The following is a 20,017-nucleotide window of genomic DNA, read 5'->3' on the forward strand; positions in this document are numbered from 1 at the left end:
GATACTAAAGTGATCAAAGTACTGATCGTGGGACAACAGTGAAAGATGTCATTGAGTACTAGAGTAAGTACTGATGATATGTTTTCTCGCAAGTGGAGATCATGAAGAGTTCGTTGTAAAAGGTTACATCGATGCAATCTTCATCATTTCTCATGCGATTTTCGATTTAAATTGAGGGTTTTGTGTAACACACAATATGGTGGTGCAGTTAGTTGGAAATTATTCCAAACAAGTTACTGTGGCAAATTCTATAACAGAGGCGAAGTATGTTGCCGCTTTAGAAGCAACAAAGACAAAGATATTGAATCATATAGTTCATTCATGAACTTAGTATGGTTCCAAGAAGGCTTTGGTCAATGGGACACTATTGTAGATAGTTGCTCCATAACTTAATCTGAGGAATCAGGTTTCGACTAATGATTCACATATATACAAAGCCAAGTCCGCACAAAATATGAATTTTGTGAAAGCGCGAAAACGCGATGATATGCAGAGATACACACGGAGCTGAAATTGTCAGATCCGATGGACATCAGGCTATACCACATGCGAAGCGTTTTTTACACCGGCATGCCATAGGTGTAAAGTGCATTAGCATTAACTAGATTATTGACTCTAGTGCAAGTGGGAGTCTGTAGGAGATATGCCCTAGAGGCAATAATAAATGATATTACTTATCTCCATGTTCATAATTATGTTTATGTTCCATGCTATAACTGCTATGGTTCTCGAGTCTGCAATAACCACGAGGCTCGGAGGAAGACTCATATGCACGTGTGGAATAATAAACGGTAAGAAGTATTCCTAGTCTGGCCTCTAAGACTAGCTCAAGTGTTGCATGATGATTCTGTTTTCCTGATCATGGGCATGTCTATGCCAGCAACTTTGAGGGCACAATGTTAAGAGAACATTTGTGTTGAATCGACCCGGATTGATGTTATGCTATGAGATTCATTCGTCACAAGTTAATGGTACATAACACAGAGATGGTTAACGTTTGCATGATTCCTTAGACCATGAGAGTATCGAGTTTCTTCATACTTGCTTCATGAACTTTGGGGTTTGTTAAACGTCATCCGTAAATGGGTGGCTATTACGACGGCTTACGGGTTCATGGAAAAGTATGTCAAGTAACTTGATAGCTCAGGATTGGGATTTGCTCCTCCGATGATGGAGAGATATTCTCGGGCCCTCCCGGTGTTACGGTATCCATAATCGTCTGGCCAGACACCTTGTGATTTGATCACTGGGATGCCGGAACACGGAAACGAGAAAAGAGAACAAAACCAGTAACGAGGTAACTTGCATGGTGGACAAATTGTTCGTCCACGAGGATGCAATAAATCTCACCTCATGTGTTTGTGACATATCGCGAAGCAACAGGAATAGCTCACTGCAACTGGAGGTTCACTCGAATATTCATTCGTGTGGGTATAGGGGTCAATATGGGTGTCCACGGCTCCGATGTTGATCATTGATCGGAAGGGGTTCCGGGTCATGTCTATACTTCACCGAACCTATAGGGTCACACGCTTAAGGGTCATCTATCTGTTGAATACTAGGCAGGGAGTTTGAGAGAAAATCACCAAAAAAGTTTCGGACACCGAAATGTTTCGGACAGCGGAAAAGTTCCGCAGAGAGAGGTCATCGGATGAGTTTCGGTGAAATCGAAAAGTTGTTTTGGGATATACTATTAAGTCAAATTGGTTTCGGCACATGCCTGATAATTCTTGGAGGGTGCCACAGTCATTCTGGAAACTTTCTGGAATTTTCCGGGATAAAAGTTGGAATTGCTCCGGAGCTGCCGGAACCATTTCAGATGCTTTTCGCAGATGAAAATCACTAATCCGGAATTATTTCAGAACGTATTGAAAATTATTTTAGTGGGTACTGGAAATTTTCTAAGCACACATAAATAATTTCAGTTCGAACGGATGCTGAAAAATGTCGTCGTGAATAGTGAAAGTGCTTTTTGGGATATTTATGGAAAGCCACCTTTTGGGGCTTTTCCCAAACGGCTTCTAGAAGGACTTGGGGATCAAGGAACCCCCTTTGGGGGGCCATGAAGGTGGGACGTTGGAGGGTGCAGCTCCTCCATGGGGCTCCACTTGTCATCCCTTTATGCCCTTTATGCCCTTATGTGTGACATAAAGTGTGGCATTTTGGGTTTTCATGTGTCCCCTACCCCTTGGGTTTTCCTATAAATAGAGGTGGAGAGGCACTCTCCACACTCACTCTTTCTCACATACAAGTGCCATGCAATGATCTGGCTTCTCTCTCCCTCCCGCGAAATAGTTTCGTAGAGCCGAAAGGCTGTCTGGGTTCCGGGGAACTAGTTCTGGACGGCGAAGCCCTGCCGGATAGATGACACCGTATGTGTGCAACTCTGTAGAGAGATCGTTTTCGGTCTTAGTTCGAGTGCCTCCCGAAGGGCTGTCCGTGTGACCGTCCGAGTTTCGAAGGTCCTCCCGAAGGGCTGTCCGAGTTTCGAAGGTCCTCCCGAAGGGCTGTCCGCGACACCGTCCGGGGGCTGTTCGACCGCCTCCCGGAGGGCTGTCTGAGGAGCAGATGAGGGTATACATCCTCGCGGTTGGGAGGTTGTAAATCCTAGCTGCGGGGATCTGCACCGCCGATCGTCATCGACTCTACTTCCCGCTGTGCTACGAGTCGGTAACGAAAAAGAGCAAACCTTGTATGCAGTCTCCATAGTGGTCCTGGGCTGGTGCGTAGGTCGGAATTTATTTTTTTCTGCTGCGTTACCCTATAGTTGGAGACGTATCAGCACCCCCAAGCTTAATTCCTGCTCGTCCTCGAGTAGGTAAATGATAAAAGAAATAATTTATGAAGTGTGAATGCTAGCAGGTGCATAAGTTTGATCAATGATAATTTCAATCACCTTTACTAGCATCATTATATGTCATAACAGTAGTTCAACTCATAGAACTTTTCATGATCAAGTAACAAGCTATTCACATGTTAAAGTATAGATCATAAACTTTCTAGAAAACTAACAAACTATGTTCTCAGTCATCAAACAATTGCAATTCATCTTATTTTCAGGAAGAGTCTATGTCAGAGCTTTGATTCAGCAAACTTCACATACTCAACTATATTTAGTCTTCCATGATTGCTACCACTCAAAGCATATTTTTGGAACAAATAGTATTCATCGAACACAGAGAAAGATAGGGGCTTAATGTTTCGCCTCCCAACCTTTTACCTCAAGGGTAATGTCAACAGTAATAATTCATGCTCAAATATATTTGAATGGCCATATATGCTTAGATCTTTCCATCACATGATGCTTGCCAACTAAAGAGTAGGTTGGAATGAGAAGGAATACTATTGACTCTTGCATAAAAGTAAAAGATAGGCCCTTCGCAGAGGGAAGCAGGGATTTGCAGAGGTGCCAGAGCTCGAAGCAAAAACAGAGATGAAAATAATTTTGAGAGGTATGCTTTCATTGTCAACATAACGACCAAGAGTTCCAATATCTTCCATACTACATACATTATAGGCGGTTCCCAAACAGAAAGGTAAAGATTTTTACTCCCCCTCCACCAACAATCATCAATCCATGGCTCGCCCGAAACAACGGGTGCCTCCAACTAACATCAATCCTGGGGGAGTTTTGTTTGCAATTATTTTTATTTGATTTCGACCTTTTGATCATGGGACTGGGCATCCCAGTTACCAGCCATTTTCTCGTGAATGATGAGCGGAGTCCACTCATCGTGAGAATAACCCACCTAGCATGGAAGATACTGCTAGCCCCTAGTCGCTACATGAGCGATTCGGGCATACAAAACAGATTATTATTTGAAGGTTTAGAGTTTGGCACATGCAAATTTACTTGGAACGGCAGGTAAATACCGCATATAGGTAGATATGGTGGACACTCATGGAATAAACTTGGTTCAAGGAATTTGGATGCACAAGCAGTATTCCCGCTTAGTACAGATATTTTGGCTAGCAAAGGATTCTAAATAGCAAGCACCACATGTTAGAGGATCCATAACAATATAACTTCTATACAAATATACCCAAGCATAACTCATTATGTTGTCTTCCTTGTCCAACTTTAACTAATTTGCTCAGGTTTGAAAATAATTAATGGGGATCACAATCATAGAAGATGTCCAGGATAGTATATTTATATGTGAAATCTCTCTTCCTTCAATATTCTTTCATGAATTGTTCAAGTGACCAATACAATGTTTGCTAACCTTCAATAAATTTACCACCTCTACTTCTTATATGTGAAGTCATTACTCCCCATGGGATAAGCATATGAAACATATATAATTTCAGATTTATGATATTCAATTCATTCAACCATTTACTCATAGGATATAAGTGAAGCACACGAGCAAATGACACACTACTCCAAAAGGATATAAGTGAAGATCAATGAGTAGTCGAATAATTATGTAACTATGCGAAGACTCTCTAACATTTAAGACTTTCAGATCTTGGTATTTTATTCAAACAGCAAGCAAAGCTAAAGAAAGTAAAATGACGCTCCAAGCAAAACACATATCATGTGGTGAATAAAAATATAGCTCCAAATAAAGTTACCGATGAACGAAGACGAAAGAGGGGATGCCATCCGGGGCATCCCCAAGCTTAGGCTCTTGGTTGTCCTTGAATATTACCTTGGGGTGCCTTGGGCATCCCCAAGCTTAGGCCCTTGCCACTCCTTATTCCATAGTCCATCGAATCCTTACCCAAAACTTGAAAACTTCACAACACAAAACTCAACAGAAAACTCGTAAGCTCCGTTAGCGAAAGAAAACAAAATACCACTTCAAGGTACTGTAATGAACTCATTCTTTATTTGTATTGGTGTTAAATATACTGTATTCCAACTTCTCTATGGTTTATAAACTATTTTACTAGCCATAGATTCATCAAAATAAGCAAACAACACACGGAAAACAGAATCTGTCAAAAACAGAACAGTCTGTAGTAATCTGTAACTAACGCAAACTTATGGAACTCCAAAAATTCTACCAAAATAGGACGACCTAGAAAATTTGTTTATTGATCTTCTGCAATTGGAATAAATATTTTATCACATTCTGGTGATTTTTAAAAGTTGTTTTCATGAACAGAAAGTTTCTGGAATTTTCAGCAAGATCAAATAACTATCATCCAAGAAGATCCTATAGGTCTTACTTGGCACAAACACTAATTAAAACATAAAACCACATCTAACAGAGCTAGATGATTATTTATTACTAAACAGAACCAAAAATCAAGAAACTAAAATAAAATTGGGTTGCCTCCCAACAAGCGCTAACGTTTAACGCCCCTAGCTAGGCATGATGATTTCAATGATGCTCACATAAAAGATAAGAATTGAAACATAAAGAAAGCATCATGAAGAATATGACTAGCACATTTAAGTCTAACCCACTTCCTATGCATAGGGATTTTGTGAGCAAACAACTTATGGGAACAATAATCAACTAGCATAGGAAGGCAAAACAAGCATAACTTCAAAACTTTAAGCACATAGAGAGGAAACTTGATATTATTGCAATTCCTACAAGCATATATTCCTCCCTCATAATAATTTTCAGTAGCATCATGAATGAATTCAACAATATAACCAGCACCTAAAGCATTCTTTTCATGATCTACAAGCATAGAAAATTTACTACTCTTCATATAAGCAAAATTCTTCTCATTCGGGATAATGGGAGTATCATAAGAGACTTGAATACTATAAATTGTTTCCACATTAAAAGAGTAATGTTCAGAAAAAGGGGAATCATAATCATGACAAGTTTTATAAATATAATCATCACTACTTTTTATAGCATAAGTGTCATCAGAATAATCATCATAAGTAGCAACTTTGTTCTCATCATAATCAATTGAAACCTCTTCCGAAATAGTGGATTCATCACTAAATAAAGTCATGACCTCTCCAAATCCACTTTCATAAATATTATAAGATTCAACATCCTCCAAAATAGTGGGATCATTACTTCCTAAAGTTGACACTCTTCCGAACCCACTTTTATCAATATAATCATCATAAGTAGGAGGCATGCTATCATCATTATAAATTTGCATATCAAAACTTGGGAGACTAAAAATATCATCCTCATTAAACGTAGCATCCCCAAGCTTGGGACAAACATTAATTGCAGCAAATATATTCTCAAAAACATCATATTCATCAAACATAGCATCCCCAAGCTTGGGCCTTTTCATATCATAAGCATAATCACTCTCATCATTAATAGTATGGAAAGCACCAATAGTATAGCAATTATCATATTCTTCCAAGCAAGTGCCAAAAAGATTTTCAAGATCATAAGAAGTATCATTATCTTCCCAATCATAATAATCACAACAAGCAATAGGCATAACGAGATCATCATCAAGTGCATCATCTTCCACAATTATTTTGATTCATTTTCATGAGGCACAACAATAATAGGAGCAACATTATTTGGGAGGGATATCTTTTTACCTCTCTTCCTTTTTCTTTTCTTCTTCTTCACCACATCATGTGTGGGTTCAATCCTCTTTTGAAGCTCCTTATTAATGAGATTGGTTGAATAGAAGGCTCCTCCTCGTTACCTGATTCCTCATAAGAAATAATAGGAGGATATTGGGAAGTCTCTTCCCTTTCATTAGTATTCTCTTCATCTTCTATTTGTTTTCTTTTCTTTATGTAGTTGGCAATATAAGGATTTTCAATGCAATTCACCGCACAATACATATAAATTTCTTCTAGATCAATATCGAGGAATTTCTCAAGGTTATATTCTGGAATAATCTTAGTTTGACGTTTCATTTCTTCATAACCCAAAAGCAAACTAAGTTCATTATAATGTGCAAGGGAAATCAAGTCATCACAATTTTTGGACACGATTCGATCATGAAGCGATTTGCATTTGATATTTAAATGACCATGTTCATTACAAAGTTCACAAGTACGGCTAAGATATTTTAAATTTTCAGCACTAACATTTAGCCTTTCTTGCATCCATTTAGTTTCTAAATACTTATGCCTCTTGCAACATCTATCTTCCCTATTTGGTATGTACTTGCAAACCCAATGCACTCCACAAAAATTGACATGTTTATAGGAGACATTTTCATCATAACTAGTGCAATCATCATTAGTACTATGGATATTCAAGGAGTTCATACTAACAACATTGCAATCATGCTCATCATACAAAGATTTAGTGCCAAACATTTTAATGCATTCTTTTTCTAACACTTTGGCGCAATTTTCCTTTCCATCATTCTCACGAAAGATATTAAAAAGATGAAGCGTATGAGACAAACTCAATTCCATTTTTTGGTAGTTTTATTTTATAGACTAAACTAGTGATAAAACAAGAAACTAAAAGATTCGATTGCAAGATCTAAAGATATACCTTCAAGCACTCACCTCCCCGGCAACGGCGCCAGAAACTGCTTGATGTCTACTACACAACCTTCTTCTTGTAGACGTTGTTGGGCCTCCAAGTGCAGAGGTTTGTAGGACAGTAGCAAATTTCCCTCAAGTGGATGACCTAAGGTTTATCAATCCATGGGAGGCGTAGGATGAAGATGGTCTCTCTCAAACAACCCTGCAACCAAATAACAAAGAGTCTCTTGTGTCCCCAACACACCCAATACAATGGTAAATTGTATAGGTGCACTAGTTCGGCGAAGAGATGGTGATACAAGTGCAATATGGATGGTAGATATAGGTTTTTGTAATCTGAAAATATAAAAACAGCAAGGTAACTAATGATAAAAGTGAGCGTAAACGGTATTGCAATGCTAGGAAACAAGGCCTAGGGTTCATACTTTCACTAGTGCAAGTTCTCTCGACAATAATAACATAACTGGATCATATAAGTATCCCTCAACATGCAACAAAGAGTCACTCCAAAGTCACTAATAGCGGAGTACAAACGAAGAGATTATGGTAGGGTACGAAACCACCTCAAAGTTATTCTTTCCGATCAATCCATTGGGCTATTCCTATAAGTGTCACAAACAGCCCTAGAGTTCGTAGTAAAATAACACCTTAAGACACACATCAACCAAAACCCTAATTTCACCTAGATACTCCAATGTCACCTCAAGTATCCATGGGTACTACGATATGCATCACACAATCTCAGATTCATCTATTCAACCAACACATAGAACCTCAAAGAGTGCCCCAAAGTTTCTACCGGAGAGTCAAGACGAAAACGTGTGCCAACCCCTATGCATAGGTTCATGGGTGGAACCCGCAAGTTGATCACCAAAACATACATCAAGTGAATCAATAGAATAACCCATTGTCACCACGGTTATCCCACGCAAGACATACATCAAGTGTTCTCAAATCATTAAAGACTCAGTCCGATAAGATAACTTCAAAGGGAAAACTCAATCCATTACAAGAGAGTAGAGGGGGGGAAACATCATAAGATCCAACTATAATAGCAAAGCTCGCGATACATCAAGATCGTACCACCTCAAGAACACGAGAGAGAGAGATCAAACACATAGCTACTGGTACATACCCTCAGCCCCGAGGGTGAACTACTCCCTCCTCGGCATGGAGAGCACCGGGATGATGAAGATGGCCACCGGTGAGGGTTCCCCCCTCCGGCAGGGTGCCGGAACAGGGTCCCGATTGGTTTTTGGTGGCTACAGAGGCTTGCGGCGGCGGAACTCCCGATCTAATCTATTCTCTGATGGTTTTAGGGTATATTGGTATATATATAGGAGGAAGAAATATGTCAGGGGAGCCACGAGGGTGGAGGGCGCGCCCAGGGGGGTGGGCGCACGCCCCTGCCTCGTGCCTTCCTTGTTGATCCCCTGACGTGCACTCCAAGTCTCCCGTATTGCTTTCTTTCCAAAAATAACTTTTCTGAAGGTTTCATTCCGTTTGGACTCCGTTTGATATTCATTTTCTGCGAAACACTGAAACAAGGGAAAAACAGAAACTGGCACTGGGGTCTGGGTCAATAGGTTAGTCCCAAAAGTAATATAAAAGTGCATAGTAAAGCCCATAAAACATCCAAGATGGATAATATAATAGCATGAATACTTCATAAATTATAGATACGTTGGAGACGTATCAGCTCCTCCAACGATGGAGAGATATTCTTAGGGCCCTCTTGTTTGACGGCATCAATCATCGTCTTGCGAGACACAAGTGACTTCGCCACGAGGATGCTGGAACACAATAACGAGAAAGAATAACAAAACCGGTAACAGGGATTTCGGTATAGCAAGCCTGGTGATGACTCAAGATGATACCGATGCATTCCCGGTTTTGTGAAAGTATCGCGAAGCAAAGGGAACATCACATGATAACCAAAGGTTCCCGCAAGACCACGAATTTCGGAGGACTACGATCTAGACGAAGAAGATGAAGTGGACATCGACGGGGATCCTTTGTTTTTCGAAGATGAGGTCTCCACCCAAGCCAATGCAAACGAGAAGCGCCAAAGCATTGGGACGAAGGCATACACAAAGGATGAGGACAATCTCCTTTATGAATGTTGGAGGGACATTAGACAAGACCCCGAGGTCAGCGCCGAGCAAAAGGCATCAACCTTTCGGGTACGTGTTCATTCGGATATCATGAGCGCAAGAAGTTTGTGCCATACAAGATCGATAGCAAGTGTGGATGGGTGTCTCTCTCGAAGCGTTCGAGGGTGATACAACAAGAATGCAACAAGTTTTGTGCCACCCTTGAGAGCATATTCGTCTCCTTTGTTTCATGCTTGCTTGTCCATATGCTTGGTTGTCCATTTTTCCATATGCTTGCTTGTCCGTTTGCCCATATGCCATTTGCCCATATGCTTGCATGCTCTTCATTTGTAGGCATTCCAAGCTTTGTAAGTATTCAAGGCCCAACATGGTAACAAGTTGTTCAATCTCACCCATTGTTGGATGGTCATCAACAGGGACGAGAAGTTCAAGGCGCAATATGCCGCTCTCCAGGCGCGTGGAGGGAAGGAAGCCGCGGCCAAGGGGGAAGACCAACTCCAAGAAAGAGGACAAGTGTGATGCGACATCAAATGCCTTGCATGCAACCTTTGAAGGCATGATGACCAAGTAGGACACAAGGGAGAAGCGCCGCCAAGACAAAGAGGAGCAAATGAAAGCCTTCATGGAGATACAAAGGATGAGGCTCGAGATGGATTCGAAGAAGCAAGTGAAGAAGCTCGAGATGGAGGCGGAGAAGCAAAGGAAGATGCTCGAGATCGAGGCCACCAATGCCAAGACCAAGGTAAAAGAAGTGGCGCTCGCTTGCATGACGAAGGGGGTGGAGGTCATGATGGTGGACTTGAGCACGGTGTCCACGAGGAAGAGGCCTTGGTTCGAGAAGGTGCAGGCCGCCATGCTCAAGTTCGATGATGAGTGATCTATGGCAGCGAGCACCATCCCTTTTTTGCATGCTGGCAAGTTTACGGACATGACGACGACCGAGATAACGTGGTTGAACTCTCGCCCCTTTTTGCGTGCTGACATGTGTGCCGACAGCTGGCAAGTGCACCAGCATGAACTGTGCAGTGTTTTTTTGAGGCTGGCACGATATCGACATGAACTCTGGATGATGGCAATGACCGCTGCTACGTTCTATGGCCACGGGTTTCTTAAAAATTCATATAGTTTTCTGCACGGACGTGAATTGGGTTGGATGGTCGGGCACACGGTCGATTCAAATGGACAAAAAAAGATAAAACATACTTTTTTGAGTCGGTTCGTTGGAGTTGCTTACAGGATCGATGACATTGATAGACGACGAGCCTACGACAACTGAGCCTAAGGCTGGTCATAGTGGAGAGTAATATAGACTAGTAACATGAATATGCTACTAGTCTATGTTACTACCTTCATAGTGGGTAGTGTCATATATGTGGTAACATAGATGTCTTCATTTATTACTTTATAGACTCATTTTGCATTGAAAAGCGCTATGCGATGGTAACATATTATGTTACTCTATTTGCCTCTCTCCTCATTAACTATTTGCCACCTCATCATTTTTGCTTATGTGGCATCTATGTTACTACCTATGTTACTCCCACTACGACGGAACGAGCAAGTGCGGCTGGTTGAGTCAGACCATCTACTGATATATATAAAAAAAGAGTCAGACCAGCTGCCAGCAGCCTGCGTGCCATGTGAGTGGGCCCACGTGTCACTGGCGTGGATTACTTAAACTCTGACCGTGTGTGCTCGACAGCTAATGAGATGGAAAACGTCTAAATCTGTCTCCCTTCTCTCGTTCTCCCCTTGCCTCTCTATCCTGCTCATCCCAAATCTCCCACCTACCTCCATTGTTGCTTGTGATTGTCTCCAGGGGCCTCACAAGGCGGCCGGACGGAGGTAGGCGACGAAGACTGTCGTGCTCATGACCACCACCCCGTCAGAATTGCCCTCGGCGGCGAGGTCCAACACCAAGGCTGTGAAATCTTGTACTAGTACGTAATTGGCATGCGTTTCCAATCTTGATGAAAACATCTTCTATATTCCTAATTTTGGATCCTTTACACAAGCCCCCGTTACAAAGAACGAATGGAAGAAGCACATCGAGTCATGTCGCTGCCGGGGAGCTTTAATTTGCGGCGGCCGGCGGCCAAGTGTCGTGGCAGTGGTCGCCCTCGTAGGTGACGACGAGCATGGCGGGGTCGTCGGTGGCGCGCTCCACGTGCTTCCGCGCCGGGCAGCCCTTGACGGTGCCGCACCTGTAGTAGCAGCGGGGGTGAGGGGACCCCTTGATGGTCTTCTGCCCGTACTTGCGCCACGAGTACTTGTCGCCGACGCCGGGGATGTCCGCCGCGCCCGAGGTTACCGTGGGCACGCGCGTCGTGTACTTCACCCGGTTCTTGCGCTTTTTCAAGCAGTGGCACCGGCCACCGGCGGCGGCGGCGTCGGAGTGCGCGCAGCGCGTCTGCTGTTGGCGTTGCTTGCGTTTGGTCCCAGCCGGGAGCGGCGGCTTGCCGGAGGACACCAGCTGGGTCCAGCCCTTCGACACGCTGCCATCGCCCCCCGCCGTCACGGACGAGAAGAAAGACGTCGACGTCACCGAAGGCGCGGCAGCCGGGGCCGCCGCCGGCGCCTTCAAAGGCTTCGTGAAGTCCAGCGTCACGCTTTTCTGCGGCGCCAGCTGCGGCGAGACAGCCGGTGCCAGTGCCTGGGCCGGCATCCGAGGAGGAGCAGAGGATTCAGGAGGGGGAGTCAACGAGTCGGCGGCATCTCCAACAGGGCCGCGGCGGAAGCGGGCGTGGCCGGTGCGGTCGAGGATGTTGATGACCCGGCGGAACCTGGACACCGCCTGGTCGGCCATCTCTCCGAGGGGCGGCGCGCAGCCGGCGCGGGAGGAGAAGGAGGAGATGACGAGCTCGAGGCTGCGGAGCCCCGCGGCAGCGGCCTCCTGGAACTGCTCCTCGGCCTCGGCCGCGTGGCCATGCGGGGCGTAGCCGCAACCCATGAGGTCGACGGCCATGTTCGGCGCCGGAGAAGAACGGGGAAAGGTGGGTGCGGCCTTGTGCTTTGGGTTGTGGCGTTGTGCGACTTTGAGATTTGAGGTGGAAATGGATGGACGGAGGGAGGGGTTTTATAAAGCGGAAAATGGGAGGAGGAGGGGAGGACGAGGAATAGTATGCGCTTTTGTTTTTTCTTTTAGGGAAAGGAATAGTATGCGCTTAAGTCAAAGGATTTGGTTAACCGAAACGCCATTTTTTGGTCTTTTCTGAAATAGCCCTCGCGTGATTCAAGTTTCGTTTCCAGCCATCTTATTGTCGAGATCTGTAATTTATCTCTGCCACTTATTTTGGAGCAACTTTAGCCGATCCCTTAAAAAATAAAGAAGTATCTGGCTGAGTAAACTTTAGGCCAAGCTGAAGCCCTAAAACCCATAGAGGAGGATAACTTTTCCTCCACCGCGTATCTGGCGTCTATCACCCTCCTCTGCCTCTCCTTCTCCTCAATCCCCGCCGCCGACGCCCCCTCCCACCCCACAATTCCCCGTCGCCCCCTCCTCCCCAATGGCCGGATCATGTGGCTGTCGGTCCCCACCGCCCATCCGCAGCGCGGATCCGCGCCGCCACAAGCGTTGCGCGGGGCCGTCCTCAAGCCGCCGTCGTGACGATGTCCCATTCCGCCGGCGCGCCGACTTCCCCAACCTTCTCGCGCCGTGGTAGCCATAGAGGAAGTACCTCGGTGTCCGGCCGGGCGTGCGGGGCGTGGGTGGCCGAGATCACCGACCATGACACCCACAAGAAGCATTGGATCGGCTCCTTCCACATGGTCGAGCTCGCCACCCGCGAGTACGACCGGTGGCAGGTTTGACTGCACGGCGTTGTTGCCCGCCTCAATGTCCTGTGGGGCGAGGCTCCCATTGAGCTCGACCCGTCAGCGCCGGGCGCGGGGGGTGGTGTGGCGGTGGCTAGGGAGAAAGGGAGCGCATCGCGGAGGAGGCCGCCGATGAGGAGTACATGGCGGACCTCCACGGCCAGTACCCCGAGCTAGTGGAGGCGGAGCACAAGATCTTCACGGAGGCGAAGCGCGCCTCTCGGACGACGAGGTGGACGGTAGCGCCGACGGCGAATTCGACGTTGAAGAATGGCGGAGGATCTTCCCCGACTGCGGCGACGATGGCACAGGGCCGAACCCCATAGGCGGTGGGATTTCGCGGGCGGAGTAGCTCGCCCTCTACAAGTCCGACCATTAATGTTTTAGTTTGACTATGCTTTGGTGGTTTTTAATGTAAATTATGTTTAGTTTTAAGTTCAAGTTCATGTTTTGGTTTAAACTAGATTATGTTTCGATGGATGCTTATGTACATTATGTGTTGAATTCCGGTTTAGAATTGTGTTTAAATTGAATCTATGTTGAACTTATGAAAATTTGCTTTTTACTCCACTAAATTTAGGAGTTAGGCTAGGTCCGATCAAAACTTAGCGGGGTAAAAATACTCCACTAAGTTTACTCCGCCGTTTTGCTTCTCTATTTTTCTGGGATCGTCTAGAGGTGGCCTAACCGGTTTTATGGGGGCTCGGCTAGAGTTGCTTCTAGAGAATGTATGTTGTCTCTGGACGGAGAAGGAAATACCAGTGTAGAGAGATGGTTTGGCAATACAATGTTCATTGTATTGATGGGATGCTGGTGCACGTACATATAATTACAAGGAAGGCCTCTACCTCAACTATACAAGACTAGGAGGTGGGCCACAACTCCAATATACATGCAACACAAAATACATACTCAACACCCCCCCTCCCGGAGTCGAAGCGTCGCCGGAGACACAGAGACCGGCCCGAAACTCCTCGAAGGCAGAAGTAGGCAATCCCTTAGTCATCACATCAGCAAACTGTTGCGATGTCGGCACGTGAAGAACCCGAACACGGCCAAGGGCAACCTGCTCGCGCACGAAGTGAATATCAAGCTCAATATGCTTCGTACGTCGATGGTGCACCGGGTTGGCGGAAAGGTAGACCGCGCTGACGTTATCGCAGTAGACAAGAGTGGCCTTGTGAACATCACAAAGCAACTCCTGGAGCAGTTGACGGGTCCAAGAGCACTCGGCCACGGCATTAGCCACGGCGCGATACTCTGCCTCGGCGCTGGAGCGGGAGACCGTGGGCTGCCGCTTCGATGACCAAGAGATCAACGAGGGCCCAAGGTAGACGCAGTAGCCTGACGTGGAGTGTCGAGTGTCAGGGCAGCCAGCACAGTCGGTATCCGAGTAGGCCACGAGGTCGGTGGAGGCAGAGGCCGTCAGAGTGAGTCCCAAAGACATGGTGTCGCATATATAATGGAGAATACGCTTCACCAAGGTCCAGTGGGAGTCACGCGGAGCGTGCATGTGGGGGCACACCTGCTGGACAGCGTACTTCAGGTCGGGTCGAGTCAGCGTCAGCTACTGTAAAGCACCAACAATGGAGAGATAGAATGCTGCAACGGACGTGAGAGACCCCTCCAGAGCAGAGACCTTCGCCTTCGTGTCGATGGGGATGGGCGCCGGCTTGCAGTTAAGCATACCGGCACGCTCCAGGAGCTCGTGGGCGTACTTCTGCTGATGCAGAAAGAAGCTGTCAGTCCGTCGGACCACTTCGATGCCGAGGAAGTAGTGAAGAGGCCCCAAGTCCTTGAGAGCGAACTCATCACGAAGAGGAGCAGTCAGCCGCCGAAGGAGATCGGAGGCAGACGCCGTGAGGATGATGTCGTCGACGTAGAGCAGCAGATATGCAGTGTCAGCTCCCTGATGATACACGAAGAGTGAGGCATCGGAGCGAGTGGACCGAAATCCCAGAGACTGCAGGAAGGCTGTGATACGCTGGTACCAAGCCCGAGGCGCCTGCTTCAACCCGTAAAGGGAACGGGAGAGCAAGCACACAAAGTCTGGGTGCTCGTCGTCGACGAAGCCAGTTGACTGCTCACAGAACACCTGCTCAGCAAGATGGCCGTGCAAGAAGGTGTTGGAGACATCCAGTTGGTGCACAGGCCAGGCGTGCGAGACCGCCAACTGGAGCACGGCGCGGATCGTGCCCGGTTTAACAACCGGGGCGAAGGTGTCGGTGAAGTCCACGCCCGCGCGCTGCCGAAATCCATGAACCACCCACCGAGCCTTGTAGCGCTCAAGAGAACCGTCCGGGCGAGTCTTGTGGCGAAACACCCACTTGCCAGTGATGACGTTGGCACGAGGGGGTCGCGGAACAAGCTGCCACGTGTGATTGCACTTTAGGGCGTCGAACTCCTCCTGCATCGCTGCGAGCCAGTGGGGATCCCAAAGGGCAGCGCGAGCGGAGGTGGGGATGGGTGACGGCGTCGAAGTCGAGGCGGCGCACACATACTCGTCGGAGGAGTAGCGCATGCTCGGCCGGAGCACACCGGCCCAGGCGCGAGTCATCATGCCAAGAGGCGGGCAGTGGCGACAGCGGGGCCCGTGGTGGCAGTCGGGCCAGCGACGGCGGCAGGGCCCGCGGCAGCGGCTGAGACGGCGGCGGCGGGCGAGCCGACGGCGACGGCCGAGCCAGTAGCCGGCGAGGGGGCAGCCGAAGCCGGCGAGGCGGCCGTGCCCGAGGCGGCCGGGGAGGGAGTCGGCGGCGAGGCCGGCGGTGACGGCAAGGGCGTCGTGGGGGCGCGAGGAGCCGCTCGTCCCACGATGCGAGAACCGCCAAAGCCCGGAGGCGGTCCAAGAGCCGAATGGAGCCGTCCACCTGACGGGGTTGCCGAAGGGCCGCCGGTGGCCGGCGGCGACGGGGCGACGAGAGGTACCTCCTGCTGAAAGGGAAACACCTTCTCATCAAAGTAAACGTGTCGGGAGGTGAATACACGATGTGAGACAGGGTCGTAACAGCGGTAGCCTTTAGTGTTAGGTGGGTAGCCGAGGAAGATGCAAGTGACGGAGCGAGGTGCAAGCTTATGAGGCGCAGTGGCGGCGATGCTAGGATAGCAGAGACAGCCAAACATGCGAAGGCCATCATAAGATGGGGGCGCACCACAGAGGAGATGGTGAGGGGCATAGTTCCAGCATGGGCGACACGGGCGGATGTTGATGAGGAGGGTGGCGGTGGCGAGAGCGTCCGGCCAAAACCGTGGAGGCACGTTAGAGTGAAAGAGGAACGTGCAAACGCAGTCATTAAGAGGGCAAATGATACGCTCGGCACGACCATTTTGTTGGGACGTGTAGGGACAAGTGAGGCGGAAGATAGTGCCATGGCAGGCTAGAAGGTTATGAACAACAACGCTGTCAAACTCTTTTCTGTTATCAGTTTGTAATGCAAGGATGGGACGGCCGAACTGTGCGGTGACATAGGAATAAAAGGCGGTGAGTATGGCAAGGGCGTCGGACTTGCGACGAAGAGGAAATGTCCACACATAATGAGAGAAATCATCTAAGATCACCAAATAGTATAGGTAGCCCGTGTTACTTGCAACCGGGGATGTCCAAACATCACTATGCAATAACTGAAACGGAAAAGTGGAAATAGTGGTAGATGCGCTAAACAGAAGACGAACATGCTTGCCAAGACGACAAGACTCACAAGTATGGTCATCGATCTTATTGCATGAGAATGAAAAACTCCAAGAATTCGACGTAAAGTGGTGGGGTTCGGGTGTCCCAAACGAGCATGCCAAAGGTCGACACCTGTGGCGAGGGCGACTAGGGTGGTGGAAGCGGTGGCGAAGAAGTGCACCGGATAGAGCTCGTCAGGACTATCGCAACGGTGAAGGACCATCCGAGTACGGGCGTCCTTCACAGAAACACCGGCATCATCAAATTCAACGGTAATGGGATTCTCACGAGCAAGACGACGAATAGATACAAGGTTCGTAACTAAATCAGGAGAAACAAGAATATTAGACATAGTGATAGGCGTAGATGTGGAAGGAAACGAAGTACGACCAACATGTGTGATAGGTAAAGAGGAACCGTTACCAACGGTGATGCGAGTAGGAGTATGAACCGGAGTGAAGGAGGTTAGAGTGCCGGGATGAGATGTCATGTGGGCGGTGGCGCCCGAGTCCATGTACCAAGCGCCGCCGGTGATGGGGCCGAGTGCAGTGCAGCCAAAGAAGTAGGGTCCCATGGCAGTGAGACCGGCAGCGAGGCAAAGCCGCCGTAGGGCTGAACCAGGGCGGGCGGAGCATGGTCGCCGGCCATCGGCGTGGCGAGTAGAGCCGCGGAGCCGGTACCGGCCTGCTGCGGCGTCACGGCGAAGTAGGCCGGATGGCCCGCCGGAAAAACCCGCGGCGTGGTGAAGGGAGCCGGCGCGTCTGCGTACATGTAGCCGAAGAGAGACGAGACGATGCGGCAGAAGACATCGCAGCAACGGCGGCGGTTGCTAGGGTAGGAAAAGGCAGTCGTGACTAATAAGCACACAAGCACGTCCTAGCTAGCAAGTAGACAGGCACACAACTAGATCGATTCCAATCGGGCTGGCTAGCGAGGGTTAGTGACGAGCGAAGGATGCAGCAGCAGTGCGGGAGGTATAGTAGCGGCGGCGGCGCCGCCGGCTAACAAGCACACGTGCACGTACAATCTAGCAAGCACACCGGCACACATCTGGATTGATGAACGTGCCTATAGGCCTCGATGTATACTGCGCGGACGTGAGCCTAGGCTGCTACTGAAGGAAGGAGAAGGGCAACGACAGAAAAAAGATGGGGATATAGAAGAAGTGCAGTGGCTGCAGGAGATGCAGCGGCTGCAGGAGATGCAGTGGCCACGAGATGCGGCGGCAGCAGGAGGTGCGGCGGTTGCGCGAGGAGGATGGCACGGCGGCGGTAAGGACTTGTGGCGGCGGCACAAGGAGGATAGAGCGCGGCGGCGGCGCACAGAGGATAGGATGCGGCGGCACGGACCTGCGGTGGCGGCTAGTGCAGCGGAAAGCGGCGGCAACCGGCGGCGGCGGTGGCGAGTAGAGGGGGCGGCGGCGGCGCGATGGAGGCGCGGCGGCGGCTAGGCTAGGGTTAGGATCGACTTGCGATAGATGCCATGTAGAAAGATGGTTTGGCAATACAATGTTCGTTGTATTGATGAGATGCTGGTGCATTTATATATAATTACAGAGAAGGCCTTTACCTCAACTATACAAGATTAGGAGATGGGTCACAACTCCAATATACTACATGCAACATAAAATACATACTCAACAACCAGGGTATAGAACTGAGAATAGCAGACTTTACTGGACTTTTTTGGCAGAAAGAAAAAGAAACCACCACCTAATGCAAGCACTAACTAATCGTGTAGTCGTCGTCGCGGAGTAGTAGCAGGAATGGGCTGGACTTTGGAGATGCGCATAGAATACAGCGGAAATGTCATCTCGGTCTCCTCGTGTATAATATTCGGCAGGTCGTGGGGTGGAGATGCGTGATCTGACTTGCCTTCGAAGTCAGCCCTTGGAAACTGGTGGCAAGCTTCCTGTACTAGTACGCCATAGGTTGTACGCACGTAGTTTATTGACAAGGAATGGTATAAACTAGCGTGATTTTCCATCTCGATGGCGAGTGCGCGTCTCTCGCCGTTGACATTACGGGTCCCCGATCTCCATCAATTTAGGCCATCAGCGTCAGGGTGAGGAGAGGCATGTGGTGCATCAGCGATCTGGGTGGTGCACTGAGCTCTAGCCCGTTGACAAAATGCTACTGCGCATGGTGGCTTTGCTCACCAGCTAGGTGCCAACCGGATGCCCCTTTGGCTCGAGCATTAACCAAAAAAAATAAGACCAACCAAGGGCTAACCCTCGTTGACTTTTTTTTATAGGAGAAACTCCGCAAGCATCCACGTCAAAGCCGATGCTTGAACTCAGGTGGGCTGGTAGCTACCCCAACTGCCCAGCCAACGGGTCGACGCCACCGACGAAGCCATCGATTCAGCCTTGCTTGAGCCGAACTGAGAGCACTTTCGGTTGACTACTTTGATTGGAGCTGATCCGAACGCTCTAAGGCACCATGGCCGGCCATTCAATTTTATCCATGTTTGTCTCTTTTTTTTAATCCGCAACACTCAAAATAATAGCATAATATCCATGTTTTGAAATAAAATAATTCAAACTTGAACTCAACTCGCATCCCCCCTCCTAAGTACCTAGAAATGCTCAATCGTATCTTTCTTAAGCTGCTATGAGTTCCTCAATGTCAAATATGTTGATGCATGTGAACAAACTCCTCAAACATGGTCGGATTCTGTGAAAGTTTGATACAATCACTCATGTTCTCAAATTCCATACCTTCGGTAGCATCTTCATCCTTACCCTCCAAGATCATTTGTGCATGATCGCACAATATGTCATCACCTCCACAAGTTCTTTGGAGCCCATATCTTTGCAGATTCTCGAACAACTACCAAATGGGCTTTGCAGCACTCAAATGCCCTCTCCACATCATTTCTAACTCCTTGTCTTTGGGCGGACTGAACTCTTTTTTGACCAACTGGGTCGGGGATAGTCTTGACGACGGTTGCCCAGGGAGGATAGATACCACCAACCAAATATTAGCATGTTGGAGTCATGACCATTGATGGTATAGTTGCATC

The 20,017-nt window shown here is 47.9% G+C and overlaps 1 protein-coding gene across 1 annotated transcript; it reads right to left on the reverse strand.

Annotated features, from left to right (window-relative positions):
- Positions 1 to 11,436: 11,436 nt before the first annotated feature.
- On the reverse strand, positions 11,437 to 12,586 carry LOC123119515 (probable WRKY transcription factor 17). The gene has a single exon (XM_044539343.1). The coding sequence runs from the start codon at positions 12,476 to 12,478 to the stop codon at positions 11,588 to 11,590; it is 891 nt and encodes a 296-aa protein (XP_044395278.1). The 5' UTR covers positions 12,479 to 12,586; the 3' UTR covers positions 11,437 to 11,587.
- Positions 12,587 to 20,017: the final 7,431 nt, after the last annotated feature.

The sequence above is a fragment of the Triticum aestivum genome, chromosome 5D (assembly GCF_018294505.1).
Source record: "Triticum aestivum cultivar Chinese Spring chromosome 5D, IWGSC CS RefSeq v2.1, whole genome shotgun sequence".
Lineage (NCBI taxonomy): Eukaryota > Viridiplantae > Streptophyta > Magnoliopsida > Poales > Poaceae > Triticum > Triticum aestivum.